General features: G+C 35.1%; 4 protein-coding genes across 4 annotated transcripts in view; all 4 read right to left on the reverse strand.

Moving 5' to 3' along the window:
- The window catches only part of LOC109535874 (ZZ-type zinc finger-containing protein 3), a gene marked incomplete in the record, with an annotated part of 8010 nt that extends 5764 nt beyond the window's left edge, over nucleotides 1-2246 (reverse strand). The window contains 8 exon segments of the mRNA XM_048669696.1: nucleotides 1-173; nucleotides 274-437; nucleotides 492-648; nucleotides 712-824; nucleotides 883-986; nucleotides 1049-1179; nucleotides 1247-1363; nucleotides 1887-2246. Of these exon segments, the coding sequence (XP_048525653.1) occupies nucleotides 1-173; nucleotides 274-437; nucleotides 492-648; nucleotides 712-824; nucleotides 883-986; nucleotides 1049-1179; nucleotides 1247-1363; nucleotides 1887-2033 (1106 nt within the window).
- Nucleotides 2247-2842: 596 nt separating this feature from the next.
- On the reverse strand, nucleotides 2843-4919 carry LOC109535875 (syntaxin-12). Its single transcript, XM_019901894.2, has 5 exons — nucleotides 4277-4919; nucleotides 3981-4219; nucleotides 3841-3922; nucleotides 3656-3783; nucleotides 2843-3600 (listed from the first exon to the last, which is right to left on the reverse strand). Exons 1-5 carry the CDS (start codon nucleotides 4371-4373, stop codon nucleotides 3352-3354), a joined length of 795 nt encoding a protein of 264 aa, XP_019757453.1. The 5' UTR covers nucleotides 4374-4919; the 3' UTR covers nucleotides 2843-3351.
- A 1481-nt stretch (nucleotides 4920-6400) lies between these two features.
- LOC109535876 lies at nucleotides 6401-7920 on the reverse strand. Its single transcript, XM_019901895.2, has 3 exons — nucleotides 7359-7920; nucleotides 7025-7305; nucleotides 6401-6973 (listed from the first exon to the last, which is right to left on the reverse strand). The coding sequence occupies exons 1-3, from the start codon at nucleotides 7840-7842 to the stop codon at nucleotides 6530-6532; spliced, it is 1209 nt and encodes a 402-aa protein (XP_019757454.2). The 5' UTR covers nucleotides 7843-7920; the 3' UTR covers nucleotides 6401-6529.
- Nucleotides 7921-10271: 2351 nt separating this feature from the next.
- LOC109535902 (myrosinase 1) overlaps nucleotides 10272-14762 on the reverse strand; it is a 13088-nt gene continuing 8597 nt past the window's right edge. Inside the window, exons 6-9 of the mRNA XM_019901941.2 lie at nucleotides 13985-14154; nucleotides 13661-13934; nucleotides 10611-10717; nucleotides 10272-10548 (exon numbers count right to left, since the gene is read on the reverse strand). Coding sequence (XP_019757500.2) covers nucleotides 10344-10548; nucleotides 10611-10717; nucleotides 13661-13934; nucleotides 13985-14154 — 756 coding nt within the window. The 3' untranslated portion in view covers nucleotides 10272-10343. The remainder of the gene's footprint in view (nucleotides 10549-10610; nucleotides 10718-13660; nucleotides 13935-13984; nucleotides 14155-14762) is intronic.

Consider the following 14762-nt stretch of genomic DNA (forward strand, 5'->3'; position numbering starts at 1 on the left):
GAGGATTTGACTCCCGAATCATCTTGAACCGCAGCGAGCCAGTGGTTGAACGGATGGGGTGTTTCTGTGTACATTTGCGATATTACACAGTCAGAGCAAAAATCGACAGAGTCCGAGCATACAGTGCAGTACCATCTGGTGCCCACGATTGGTGATTCGTCACAATAATTGCACTGGAATTTTAAAAAAATTGTTAGTATAACCACCCAATAATAGCAAGGCCTTGCAAAACTTTCCCTAAACAAAATTCAATTAATCATTACTCAAATTTACCTTGTAGCCCGCGTGGCTGAATGGAACATAACTGTCGGCTGATTCACACACTTTAACCTCTCGCACCCGTTTTAGTAATTTGAGCTGGAGTTCTGGACTGAAGTTTTCGGTTGCTTCTGTATCACCAGAGGACTGCAGGTAGTCAGTTCTCATGAGGTAATTATCTGCATAAAAAAACGTTTTAACTTGTTCATTGGCCATAAAGATTCAAAATGTACCATTTCTTGAGCTGTTATTTATATTCGTTGGAACTTCACTGGGACCCGGAATATTGTTCAAATCCTCCATTTGAACGGGAATACTGAGTTCTGGGAAAAACGTGGTTGGCTTCCAAAGGTAGTGATTAAAACGTTGGTGTTTGTGGTGGGCCGATTTCTGTAAAGCAACAGAAAATTTGCGTGTGAGAAATAGTACATGCAATTTTAAAAATTCACAAACCCGGTATTTTTCTGCACATTTCGGTATTCTGCCTGGAATAGGCAGTCCCGCTTTGTACAATTTGAGGAAATATTTCTGAAGTCTGCTGGCTACTTGATGCACTGTTTTGTTCCCTGAAATAATTGGATTATTTAGTACGAAGTTTTCCTATTGCTTGCCACATTCGTTTACCAAGCGCATCGGCGATCTTCTGAAACCGTTTCATTTCTATTGGTTCCGGAGGATAAATCCGCAACAATTCTTCTAGGCGCCGTTGTTCCTCAGGACTCCACGCTCTGCAATGTATACGTTCATTAATATTATACAATTACTTATTTCTGAAAATTAATCCAATTACTTGTAAGTGCCGCCAGTAGCTTTTTCAACGATGGGCTTGTCAGGAGAGTTTTGTGGTTTATCTGAATAAATCTCCATCAGATCACTTTCAGCAACTTTCATTTTGTATTTTTGAAAATCGATTTTTGGTAGCTGCAACACAATTGGACGCGTACTTTAAACAGTGCAGCTATTTATGATTATTAAAATGATATTTTACCTTAGGCAGCTCCAGCATGGGGGGTATACCTAGGTTGTTGTCGGTTTGCATTTTTTTCAATGTGCCAAATGGATCTTTTAAACATTCGATTTTCAATTCTGCTATCGCCTTATAGTCCTACAAAAAAGTGCACGTTAATTATTTCGATTTAAAAAGCGTTGATAAAACGAAAATCTACAGAGATCTTCATAACTCAAGTCTACAAAAACATTTATTATTTGCATGTGAGGTTCTTTAATGATGTGCAAATGGGGAGTGAAGGTGTGAATAATTAAACATATTGAATTCGCTTAAGACAAAGATAATTTTAGAATTAGAGGAAATTGATAAAGTTTGCGCAAAAACATTGTTGCACCGTTCTTCTGTAAAAATGTTTTTCATAGATAATATTATACAATATTTAATACAATGAAACTGATAATTGATTCAAGCGGTCTATATTTAAAAAATAAAGTTACACACTTGGACACAATTTGCAGATTTTCAGAAATAAGTTAAATTTGGAGCTGTTTTAATCTGATGTACCAAGTCGATTACAGCCTTAGTAATACTTAAAATTCGCATGTTATTTCATTAAATCTGGCAATTTTTGCTATAATGTGCTGTGTTGTTATTATTGCTGGATGAGCTTTGCACTTACTTTAAGGGCTTTTTCCCTTTGAGCTGAAAGGCATACGAGTGTTTTTAGGACTTCGCAATAGTCTTCGTTGCCTTTTAAGGCCAAATGACCAGATTCAAAGGTAAAAAGATCATTTTCAACGTCTAAACTTGGCGCTTGATCATCCATAGTCGTTCTAATACTTCACGTCTTCAAGCAATATTCGGTAAGGTAGAATCGAAAGAGACGTTCTACAGGCCGGTAGAACATTTATATATTAAATCAAGCAATTACAAGCATGCACGTTAATAGAGCATGTAAACTTTGAATGTAAACACAGCCACAGACTACATACTATAACACAGCTAATGGAGGTTATACCCTGGTTACATTGGAAACTGACAACTGACATTCAAATCAGTAGAAAAAGAAGTTCGGGAGTGTTTTCGCATATTCCAGCGGCTGATGAGCAAACTAGGCTCCTGCGCAGCTTTACCGATTGAGTTCGCACCAAAAGTTGGCGGCAGATTTGAATTCAATTTATGATCTCAGCCAAAGTTTCAATAATATTTGAAGCGTCTCATAATGTCCTTTAATAGTTAACGATACAATTAAATAACATTGTGAGATGCTTCAAATATTATTGGGGCGTAAGCCATCAGCGATCGGGGAGACCATATAAAATGAATTCAAATCGCCTGCTAATTGTTTTTTTCAGTAAATTCTTCGGTTTTCCACCGTAGACTGTTTAATACGAACTTGTAGACAAGGTCGAATAAGAGTGTTTGGTAACGACCAGTCGTTAATTAATCTAGGAAAATTTTGATCTGAATATGAAATTTTGATGTGGGGAAAAAATAAGAATGTTTAAGTCCTCAAATAACAGAAAATAATGTTTTATTCGTTCAATTTCAAACGTGCCGAGGATGGAAACGGGAAAATTATTAGTGCCGCGATTCACTCGTTAAAGGCAACAACTACTTTTGGATAACACTGCATGATATGAATAACTTTTTATTAACTTATATACATACAATAATAACAAAATATATTACACCGGGGGTTGCACTTTAAAAATAAACAATCGGACGGTAAATGAAAGGAATTAAAGATTTCCTTAACTCTAAATCATTTTTGAATTTCTTCAGTGGCTGCTGCTTTTGAGTTTTAATTTACTGCAATTACTTTATTACCCCAAATGGATACGGAGGAAACTAATGCATTAATATGTTATTTTTAATGAAATTCTATAAATAATTAATCTAGGATAACGAGCCACTTTTGAATACCGTAACATACACTCAGTAGGTATTAAACATTTCCAATTTTATGTACATTTTAGGCCACTTGGCATAAGCCTAATAATGTTAAAGAAATTGAGCCGCTGCTCAAACTAATTTGCAAGTTGCAGATAAGATAATGAACGTATAGCACTGCACCCTTTACAAAAACACTGTGTTATAAGATTAATATAGAAATATATCCCATGCAAGAAAGCAGACCAAAATTAAGAAGTCTTCAAAGCAATGATGATAATAATCACTGCCAAAATGATGGCTGCGATCAATATAAAAAATACTTTCTTTTTTCTAATACGGTCTTTGTAGCTGCCAGCTTCCCTAAGCTGTTCAGCTCCCTGATGAACAAAATTAGACGTACTCTCCACTGAGGATTCTATACTGTCTATCACTTCGCCCTGTTCATGCACTAGTCGCCCTAAATCTTTGAAGATCTCATTCACGTCGTTAATATCACTCTGAAAGAGGAATAGATTATTGTCATATTTATATGCTGCTTCGATGGAAACTTGCCTCAAGTTGTTGGACAGCTTGTTCTTGTTCTTGTAAAAGTCTTAAATCCGCCTCTTCTTGCAGTTGCATTTGTTGGTTTCCGGCACCACCTTGAAGCTCAATCAGCTGTTGATCCTTTTTGTATCCAGCTAAAAAAGCATGGGAGGTTTAACTTGCACTTCAGGCAACTTATTTCCATTTCTTACGTAAATATGGCTGATCCCCATAGGCTTGTTGCCTGGCTTTCTTAATTTGCTCTTTCTCTTTCTGGGCGGTACTTCTTTGAACCTAACGAGGAATGAGTCGTTAGTTACTTCTACAAGTTGAGCTTTTGATTATTGAATACCTGTTGGAATAAATTCAAAGTGGTCGAAAATTCATCTTGCAGTCTTTCACGCTGCATCTTTCTTTGCCTTTGTTCAGACTGTGACAACGATGGGGAAATATTGGCGAGGTCCTTAATGTATCCATTGGTATCTTTTACGAGTTGTTGAGTATAATGCTGAAGTGAGTGCAGTTGTTTGCGTAGTTCTGGCGAGTCTTGATGACTGCCAATTTGGTTGACCATTCGTTGCATGGAAGACACTATAATGAAGTCTCATGAGATAATGGACAGTCCCATAAAATGTAAGTTAGGCTTACCATTTTGATGAGTTTTTTGAATACTTGAAGCAATTGTTTGGGACAACTTTTGAAAGTCCTGCTCTTGGGTCTGATTTCCGTTTTGATACGAATCCATTTCTTACTGTAAGTTCAGCGACTTACAAAAATGAATGCTTAATTGCACGCAGTTTTTACGGCAACAATATGGTTTCGTTATCTTACTTGATACCATCAATAGGTTTCAGGGGTTATTTTTGGACCAGCTTTCAACGATTAATTTGCTAATTAAAACAGTTTAATTGTTAAAAATCAATAACAAAGTTTGAGTCATACAATGGGAAAACAATTAATAGATGTCCAGATGACGGGTGTAAATTTTGACAATCAGCTGTTCGCTGGGAGTAAACCGAAGTAAGCAGCGTACTCGACATTTGGCAACCCCTATGTGGGTTCAATGCAGTATTTCTGCTAGTTTTCTATCAATAATTTTTTGTTGAATGTGTGCTTAAAGTTTAAAAATATTTCCAGTTATAAAGGAGTTAAAAGCAATTTGAGGTTAGAGGTTTTTCAGTTTTACCAGGTATCTCGTAAACAAATTAATAAAGGAAAATTTCAAAAGCACCAATTTTCTTTTTGAAAATTATTCAAAAATCGAGCTTATAGCAATCATAACGGCTTTTTGCTCCGGTTTCGGAACTAACTCATAAAATTGACCAATTTTCGTTCCGGGGGTTGCTGATCCAACTTTATCACAATAGGGTGTTTTTTTTAATGTTGATATATAGAAAGTAGTTATGGCAAACATTACACTGATATCATTTTCTTTGCGAAACAAATCTCTATAATAATTTTAAAGCGAATTTAAATTCAAATCAGATGTTTTCCGCCATCCGTATCGTCGGTTGCCTATCCCGATTGTGACGTAGCAGGTCATATCCACAAGTGCCTCGTGTTTATTTTATTGTTTTCGCAGTTTTGTTTTATTATTTCAGATATTGTAATTATTATTATTTTATCGATTATTATTATTATCTTGCATAATGGAAAATAGTGACATGTTTGTATCACAAAATAAGTGGTGTTTTGTGCCAGGATGCAAGAATACCTCAACAAGTGCTCCAAACAAACTCTTTCTAACCGTTCCTCATGATTATGCACGTAAAGTTTTATGATTTAAAGCAGCTAGACGTGATGTTCCTAAATCAAAATCAATGTTTTTTTTATTGCGAGGATCATTTAAATGAAAGTAGAAACAAAAATCTGATGATGAGGCAGATATAATATGCCTTCGATCGTACTTTGTGTTCTGAGCAAATTCTGCTTTGTACAGTGCACAAAGAACCCTCGCGTTTCAATTCCACATATCCGATATCACCAAATTGTTCTCGTGATGCCCAAAATACGAATTTAAGAGTTCATGTTACTTTTAAAGCAGCCATGTGTATAAGTTAGATTAAGTTGAATAAGTGAAATTCCATATATTATTTACCTAATTTAAACCAATACAGACAGATTAGTATATTAAGGAGAGAGTCTTAATAATTAATTAAGGAGAGAATAACTAATAATGAATTTACTGATTTTTACTTCCGCTGCTGCTTTGACACCCTTAAATTCGGCTGAATTAAAGTGTTTGTCGTTTTTAAAAAAATCGGTAACCATAACAAAAAGTACACATAGTAAATTGTTTGTTGACGCTTTAAGGAATCCTTCTGAAGCGATTTTTTAGTTTAACACAAACTATAAATGATTTAAATCCACAAAATAATTAATGAAACACAACCACACAACTAAACACAATGCACAGAACGTAAACAATCCGCCATTTATATGACCAGAGACGTCACAACCAATAGGATTGCGTTTTAGAGATTCATGAATAATTTGAATTTTAGCTGAATTTGTTTATTAAATATTTAACAAAATAGCAATAGATAGATAGTAAAAACTTACTTAATCTTTCATATATATATATTACCATAGATTAATATTCAGTTTGTAGGAATTTTTGACACATGCAATCTGCAGCTCGGGATATTTTAGTTGAGGTCCATTTGAATTAATGTGAGTTAGTTATGTAACACACAAACAGCGACAGCGGAGATGAGGAAAATACGTTTCCTCTAATCAGACCAATATTTTGGCAATTAAAACGATTTCCAGTTTTACTTTGCCTATTTTTAATTGATTTAATTAATTGTAATGAGTGCGCCATTGAAGCCAAATCACACAAAACATATTTTTAAATTAATTTCGGTTTGAACATTATTTAGTAACCAACCAGTTGATTAATCAAATATACTCATGATCCACCATCATATAAATAATGTCCCGGACTCTGGAATTATATTCATCACTGTACGTTTCTTGATTCATAAATTTTTCAAATATTAATCCATCATTAGCAAGTTCGACAAAATTAGTTGCATGATTTTCGTGCATTAGCACATGGTGTAGTAGACACATTGCAATGCACATGCACGCTGCGGCATTTTGTTTGCAGTGCTGTTGGAAACGCTCATAAGGAAATATTTCGTTTGTATCCAGGCCTAAATGCTGCAAATTTTTCTGGACTGTTTCGTAGTACTCATCCAGGAATGTTTGGTGATTGTCCAGTGCAAATTTGGATCCAGAGAGGAAAAGAAAATAAAATAAGTCCATTGCAGGGCTTGAAATTTTGCAGATTTGCCAGTCCAAGAAGCACATGCTTGTAGGAGTGCAAAGATTTCCTGGATCCTAAAAATTCTTGGTTTAAAGCAATGGCAATCTGATCGTTCATAGTCCTACCTCGTATTTGAACATCATATTATTGCACCAAGAGTCTCCATGTGTAACAACCAACTTGTTGCTTTCCATAGCAGTTGCACTAAAAATGTTATTTAATTCGATTTGGCATTTCTCTAATGCTTTTGTTGCTTTCTCATGCCCTTCAACGATTTTTAAAGCGTGATCAAAAGCTTTCTCTGTGCTCCGCAGATAAGATCCTTGAGTCTCTGGCATTTCTTGCCAGACGTCCTCTAAGTTGGAAGTGAGGGACTGGTAGGTTTCAGGTAACAAGTGCTTCATAGCTAAAACAGATTTTATGTAGATAAGAAATTGAGGATTCTCAAAGAAAATTTACCTAGAGAAACTGAGTGGAATTTTGCCAGTTCTCTGAAGACGTGAGAAACATGGTCCGCATCCATCCCATTTTTTCTGTCCAGCATTTGAAATTTGGCATCCTTTATGTTATTCATCAGCAAGCATTCGTCACCATCCTTAACAGAGCATCCACGAAGTTTGGTGTAGGACTTGAATGGATACTTCAACGCTCTACTTTGTTGAAAAATTTCAAACGTTGGCAGCAAGGTTTCATACACGAAACGTTCCCGTTCATACAAACTGTGTACCGGTATTTGGGAGCGAACTCTTAAATCGGTTTCCGCACACTTTAACACGTAGCTTTTTTCCTTGCTCATCCCATTTTCCTTTACGTTGATTATCCGAACGTTTCCCAAGAAATTGTCGCCCTTTTTGCAGCCCTCTTCAACCGAAAAGGTAAAATCTTTGAATCCATCCTGGGCACAAACCTCGTTCAACAACGACTCTTGCTCTTGGCTTAACATTTTTCCCACCAAGTTTAACCGATTTTGCTTCGCGAATGAAGGGAAACTTACTGGGCAATCAAGAGGAATGAAAGACGAGTTTTAAGAGTTTAGATTTTTTCGAAAAAATCCAGGCGCTTTATGTGAGCACGTGCTTTGGGTTAGTAAGGAGGCATAGGTAAGATTTTGGGTTTGGTCAAAAAATTTGGAAACTTTGGGTTAACGCGTGTGCTTCTATTACTTGGGGGATTTTGGACTTAACACTAACTCTCTGCATAAAAATTCAAATTTGCGCTACATGGGCAAACAATCACAGTTATTTGCCAATTGCTTGTAGTTGATGATTCCTTTAGTTTAAATTGGCAGCCTTTTCAAATTTTACTAAGTAAAATATGAAAAATTTCAGTTTCCACAAGATCTTGTACTACAATGGGTACTGTGATAAAATTGCGCATCAATACCAATGAAAACGTAATTTGTGCAATTGGAAAATATGTATTGCACAATGCAAACATCATGAAAACAATAAATAAAACAGATTAAAAGTGTCAAGGTTTCGTAAGCTAATTCGCTTTTCTGCCATAAATCTAAACCCTAATCAAACTATGTACAAAGCTGGCTTTCATTTGAGTCCAAGAGATTTTGGGATTGTTATTGTTGGTTCAAGTTTTTAGTTATTTACCTACAGTAACATTAAATATTTGATTAATCAACAATAAAAGAAATTGGGTTTGCGTAAAGTTGCGCAATTCTTTGTCAGATGCAAGTTGCTTAGTGCACTGAAGAGAATATATTTGTTTTCAGTGCACTTTAATGCACTGCAGCTTAATGGTGGAATACTGTTTATTGCTATATTTTTCAGCAAACGAAATAAATTGCGCTGTTTAAATTTTAACATTTGTTAAGAAGAAAACAGCTTTCATATTTTATATAAACTGCTCAAAATAGACGTTTTACCCACAAATTTGCACGAATTTTGAAGCTGGATAAATTCTGATCGCGGAGTGCGATTCGATTTCTGTTTGAAGCGTTATTTAATGTAATTYTTTTCCGGYAAGTGCGTGTTTTTGCAAAAAATAGAGGTTCAGATAAAGTTCGACGGAGTGGCAATTGAAACAACGCAAAATTGGTRAAAGTTCCTYAGTTGGACACGAATAGWTTTTTAATTTCAAAACCAYATGCATTAAGTCTGTATATTTTCAAAAAGTTYGTGAATTTTTSGAGCATYTAGCAYTTACAGAGCRGTCTAAAAAAAATAAATAATTTTTTTTCTCTTAAACYGATTTTSCAAATCTTGGGCTCATATTRAAGGTAAAACTTCACCGTTGAATTGAGAGAAAATATCACAATAGCRGATTGCATAGATGAACRAAAAATTTGARAGTCAAYTTMACTTAGTTGAAAATCTTCCAGAATCACARATTTTGGAGGAAAGTCTGATTTCAGAAWTTTTTTATGCAACYATCTGCAAAAATAGTTTATTAATATTAAGTACTTAAAAACTTACTTTTCAATTCCCGAACAACTCGGAATGTTTTCACCTTCACCTATCATTGTCGAATTTGATCTGATTTTTTTAAATTCGCAATTATTTATATCGCWATTAAAAGTGGTTGGGCGAGACAAATCTTGGTTGTCTCKCCCACCCCTAGCGCCGSCACTGCTAAGAGCAAACCGAACTTTCCGTAATTTTGCATTTCTTCATTTGCCGCCCCGTAGAAAATTTATYTAAARCGCTYGATTTTTAMCAAATTATCTGCGAACAAAAATCAAATGCGGCTAGATGATGCTTCAAACAGAAACAAAATCGCTCCAAGCAATCAGAATTTATCCAGGTCCAAAGTTAGGGCAAATTTGGCARGGTAACGTTCATTTTGTTGAACACTTTATTTYTGTGAAAAATACTATCGATCCAATCGGTTTTTCTGCTCTAGTATATGTACATATTAAATGGAAAAAGTTTAMRWAGTTATAAATGCTTTTTGAGTGCTCAGGATCGATAATCGACAATATAAGTATTTTTATTCGGTTTAGATCGAATACTTTATTGAAAAGCATATTGCAAAGCTTTTTAAAAGCAGAAGGTTCTTTTTTYTTGTAAATTTGAATGAATGTAKATTTCGAAAAAATGTTACGRCTGTTTGCCATTCTCTATCGTTTTTATGGCAAGGAAATGTGCAAAAAACACGTGAGACCCTTCAGARCCGAAATAMATGAAAATGTTAACTTATTTTAAACAGTTTCTGAGCRGTCAGGATTGTTGRTCACCGATATATTGCTCAAACACATTATTTATGCATAAATTCAGCTTTTTCTGTAGAAAGCTTTCAGTTGAGCTAGCAAACACAAAAAACTAAAATACTCAAACACAAGTGCAAAATATTCCCCATGTATGCAAATATCCGATTGTCCAATCTTTTGCTCAGGTTGTATGCAAAGCAAATGCGATATTAAAATTCTATTTCTTTTATTGCAGGTATTCACATGGGGAACAGCGGAAATGGGGAAAGTTCAGCGGTAAGTTAATACAGCATTTTCAATATTATAAGAGCGGTTGAAACAACATAAAGGAGCGGAGTTCGGGTGGCCACCGCCGAAACATCGCCATCAAACGTCTCATTTAAGCACCGGTTTTTGATAACTTTTTGGTACCAGTAGAAAGATGCTTTTGGTGTTCTGGTTCGGTTTTCATTGGCAAAGTCTACCGAGATCGCTCCAAATTTGGCCCTACGAGAAAACAACGGTAATCCAGGCTGGGGTAAGAGGTAAGAGAGGGGTAGGAGCCTTACGTATAGCCGTTGGACCATTCAAAGTTATCCATAAAACTCCACTGAGTGTACCCTGTAACCGCTACATTGTGGTTGTAAATTGCGTCAAGCACACTGGATAGATGTAGCTAGAATTTCGTTATTAATCGAGGTTAATTTCCAGTTTTTAATATGACTATTGATGATTATAGGCCTGGGTAACACTGTGTTGAGTTGCGCTTTTGAGTTGTTGCCGCTCTCTGTGTTAGTGAGTTTTAACTCACCGGTTAATGAGTTGAAAAAACTCATGGTCGATGACGGAATATTACCATCTAACAAAAAAAAGCCATCAACATATTCCTTTTACGCATACGATGGCTTGAAACTACAGTAAAGTCCGCTTATAATGAACCCGGTTATAGTGAACTTTCGGTTAAAACGAACTTTTCTCCTTTAATTGAAACGTCATTCATAAAAGCCAACGTATTTTTTTACTGGTTATAACGATCCCGTTCATAACGAACTTCCGGATATAACGATCACTTTTTGGGTTAGTTATATATTCACTTTTTTTTTACAACGAACTTCCACGCTCAAAAACATTTCAACAAACTCAGATGAAGATGTGCACAATTTTGTCGAAGAACAAGTTAAAACCAAATTGAGTGTTTTCGATTTCTTGGAATATGTGAACATTGATAACGGCATTCTTACAAGAGAAATGTTGGCCGATGAGCAAATTATAGACTCCGTAACCTCATCTACAGCTTTAAGCGATAATGAGGAAGATGATGATTTAGGTGAAACTGATTCTACTGTAGACACTAATGCTGTTCCAACCCTTTCTGAAATGACAAAAAGAGCGTCCGAAACTCGAAATTTTCTACAATCACGCCAAGTTCCTAATCATATCTGGGAATCATTTTGTGATTTTGAAAACTACATAAATAACATCTATTCTTGCAGCAGAAATGTACAAACAAAATTGCAGACTTTATGAAGCAGATTTCAAATTGTGTTCTTTTTAGTTATACCTACTAACTTCTACTACTCTATGTAAAAATAACGAAATAAAATACACCACGTGTTTTTGCATTATTATTCGCTTATGGCGAACTCCGGATATAACGAACCAGTTTTAGTTCATTTTTCAAGTTCGTTATATCCGGACTCAACTGTATTTGGTTTAAAATGGGAAAATTCGAAAATTTTGAAGAAACTTAAAAAATGTGATGAGGGTGACGAGTTTTCCAAATATTGATTATATGGTTTTGCTTTCACTGGTCTTTTTTTGAAAAAACCTAAATTTTGTCGAAACAAAAACAAGATACTTTGTTTCGATTTTGTGCCGAATTCAACGGTAAAATGGGTATTCGAAAAAGACGATAAAGAAGACCAAACTGTAAAGACGAGGACCTTTCTTGTAAATCCATCTTTTAACTTTTTTGCATAAAAGACTCTCAGTTTGCTAGTATTGTACAGTACTTGACGTTAGGAAAAACACGCTGTTCTGTTTAGAGAGAGTTTTGTTTAGAAATATTGACCTAAAAGTGAGGAAAGCGGAATTTAAATAAACCAAATTATTCACAGCGACAAAAGTGACGAGTTTTCCGAATAATTGATTCTAAACTTTCACTTGTTCTGTTCGCGGAAATATTTTTGGAAAAAAATCCACAAAAAAATATCAGGGTGTTGTCCAAAATTGGAAGCTGCAAAAGGTTCCAAAAAAGAATTTACAAAGCTCTACAGGAGCCGAGTGTTCCAATAAAATTATTTTATAATTTTCACAGAAAATTCCTGAAGATTATCAGTAGTTTAAGTAACAATAATATGGTTTTTGCGTAGAAAGAATTGCATAATAGAAACTTGAACTGGAATAACCTGAAATTTTAAAGAAACTTGAAAACTCTTTAGAGCGATGAAGGTGGCGAATTCTCCAAATAATTTTTTGGAAACTTTTGCTCTGGCCGTTTTTTTTCAAGACAATTTTAATTACTTTCGGTAAAAAATTTAATAAAACTATTTGGTTTTTGTGCCAAATTCGAGGCTGAAATGGGTTTTGTAAATTACCTTGCAAACTGACGAATGAGGCGAAAAACGTTTAGTTCTGGGATCGGTTTTTGAGAAAATCTTACTGATTTTCGGCAAAAAACGGAAGAAAGTTATTTTCGTTTTGGTCCCGAACTCGACGCTGAAAAGTTTTCATACAAAGCTATAGATTTATCTTGTAATTTTTCGCGTAAAAGACCTTCAGAACTTCGTCAGTATTTTTAAGCAAAACTCTATAAAATAGAGCGTTTTGAGTGAAAAGAAAAGCAAAAAAAATTTAGTCAAAATTAAAAAATCACATTTTTTAACAAGTCTTCAGAGGAATGGAGGTGACGAGTTTTGCAAATAATTTATTATAAACTTTCGCTGATTCTGTTCGTGTTATATATTTTTTGGGTTTTTGATTAAAAACATTTAGTTTCGTGATCGGTTTTTGCGAAAACCATACTGGTTTTCGGGAAAAGACGGAATAAATTTATTTTCATTTTTGTACCAAATTCGACTCCAAAAACTTTTTTTCTGAAATTCAGTCTAATTTCTAAAAGTCAACAGTCTTCAGAGGAATGTAAATCACGAGTTTTCCAAATAATTTCAAATAATTTATTATAAACTTTCGCTGATTCCGTTCGTTTTTTGATAGCAAATTATTTGATTTTTGTCCCAAATTCGATGCTGGAAAGGGATTTCAAAACTTTTTACAAAACGACAAAGGATTCGAAATTCATTTCATCATTTTTCGCGAAAACTACCTTAAGAGTGTCAGTATTTTTAAGTGAATCTTTAGAAGAGTCAGCATTTAGAAAAAGGGTAACTTTGCTAAAACTGAAAAATTTTGAAATTTTGAAGAAATGTTAAAAATATTATTGATAAATGCCCTTTAAAATAAATCTAGAAACAAGTAAAAAAAGTCATCGACTTTTTCCCAACAATGGAACTGAGTTACTGCGCGGGTGCGTTGGGTTGGCGCACCAAGCCATTTGCGTGGCACTGCGCCAACTCCTCAAATTTTATTGAGTTACCCAGGCCTAGATGGTTATACTGACATTAACGTATTCAATGCGGTCTGAGTCGTTCAAGTTGGAGCCATCGTCTGACCAACCATTTTCTGTGATAATGATTTCCGGTTGATTGTAGTTCTCGTGTATCCATTTTAAGAGCCTGGTCAATCCCCAAGGGACTTGATGCAGCCAGCTGGTCGTGCCGGAGACTTTCCAAGTAGCATCCACTAAGCTAATGTGCCCCTTGTCTATATCATAGCTGGCATTACCCGGCAGATCATCTACTTTGTATGCTAATTGGGCAAGAGCAGTTGTGTAACTGCAAAGTAGCTGGTTAAAGATGGCAATCCTTAAATTGGCCGGTCTTACTAGTTCAGGCCAAACCAATCGTATGTTCCCTTGATGTAGTCGATTTCTTCTCGAGTGAATTCTGGTAGTCTGGATTGTGGCAGGCCCTCCAATGCACTGCGGTTTCCAACTCTATCGATTACGACTTGCGGCCAATTTCCCACGAAAATCGGATGAGCGAATAATCCCAGCTATAATAAAGTGATTTACAATGCTAATACGGTGTTTTCACTTTTTTTTAAATGTTGATATATAGAAAGTAGTTATGGCAAAAAAATTATTGCAAAAAAAGTCCCCATAATAATTTTAAAGCGAATTTAAATTCAAATCAGATATTTTCCGTCAAAAACTCCGAATCCGTATCGTCGGTTGCCTATCCCGATTGTGACGTAGCAGGTCATATCAACAAAGCGTCTCATGCTTATTTTGTTGCTTTCGCAGCCTTGTTTTATTATTTAAGCTATTGTGATTATCATTATTATTTTATTTATTATTATTAATATCTTGCATAATGGAAAATAGTGACATGTTTGTATCACAAAATAAGTGGTGTTTTGTGCCAGGATGCAAAAATATCTCAATAAGTGCTCCAATCAAACTCTTTCTAACCGTTCCTCATGATTATGCAGGTAAAGTTTTATGGTTTAAAGCAGCTAGACGTGATGTTCCTAAATCAAAATCAATGTGTCTTTTTGTTGCGAGGATCATTTTAATGAAAGTACGAACAAAAAGCTAATGATGAGGTAGATAGAATATGCCTTCGATCCTACTTTGTGTTCTGGGCAAATTCTACTTTGTA

The sequence above is a fragment of the Dendroctonus ponderosae genome, unplaced genomic scaffold, assembly GCF_020466585.1.
Source record: "Dendroctonus ponderosae isolate FM_Combo_2020 unplaced genomic scaffold, Dpon_F_20191213v2 Dpon_F_20191213_9, whole genome shotgun sequence".
Taxonomy (NCBI): Eukaryota; Metazoa; Arthropoda; class Insecta; order Coleoptera; family Curculionidae; genus Dendroctonus; species Dendroctonus ponderosae.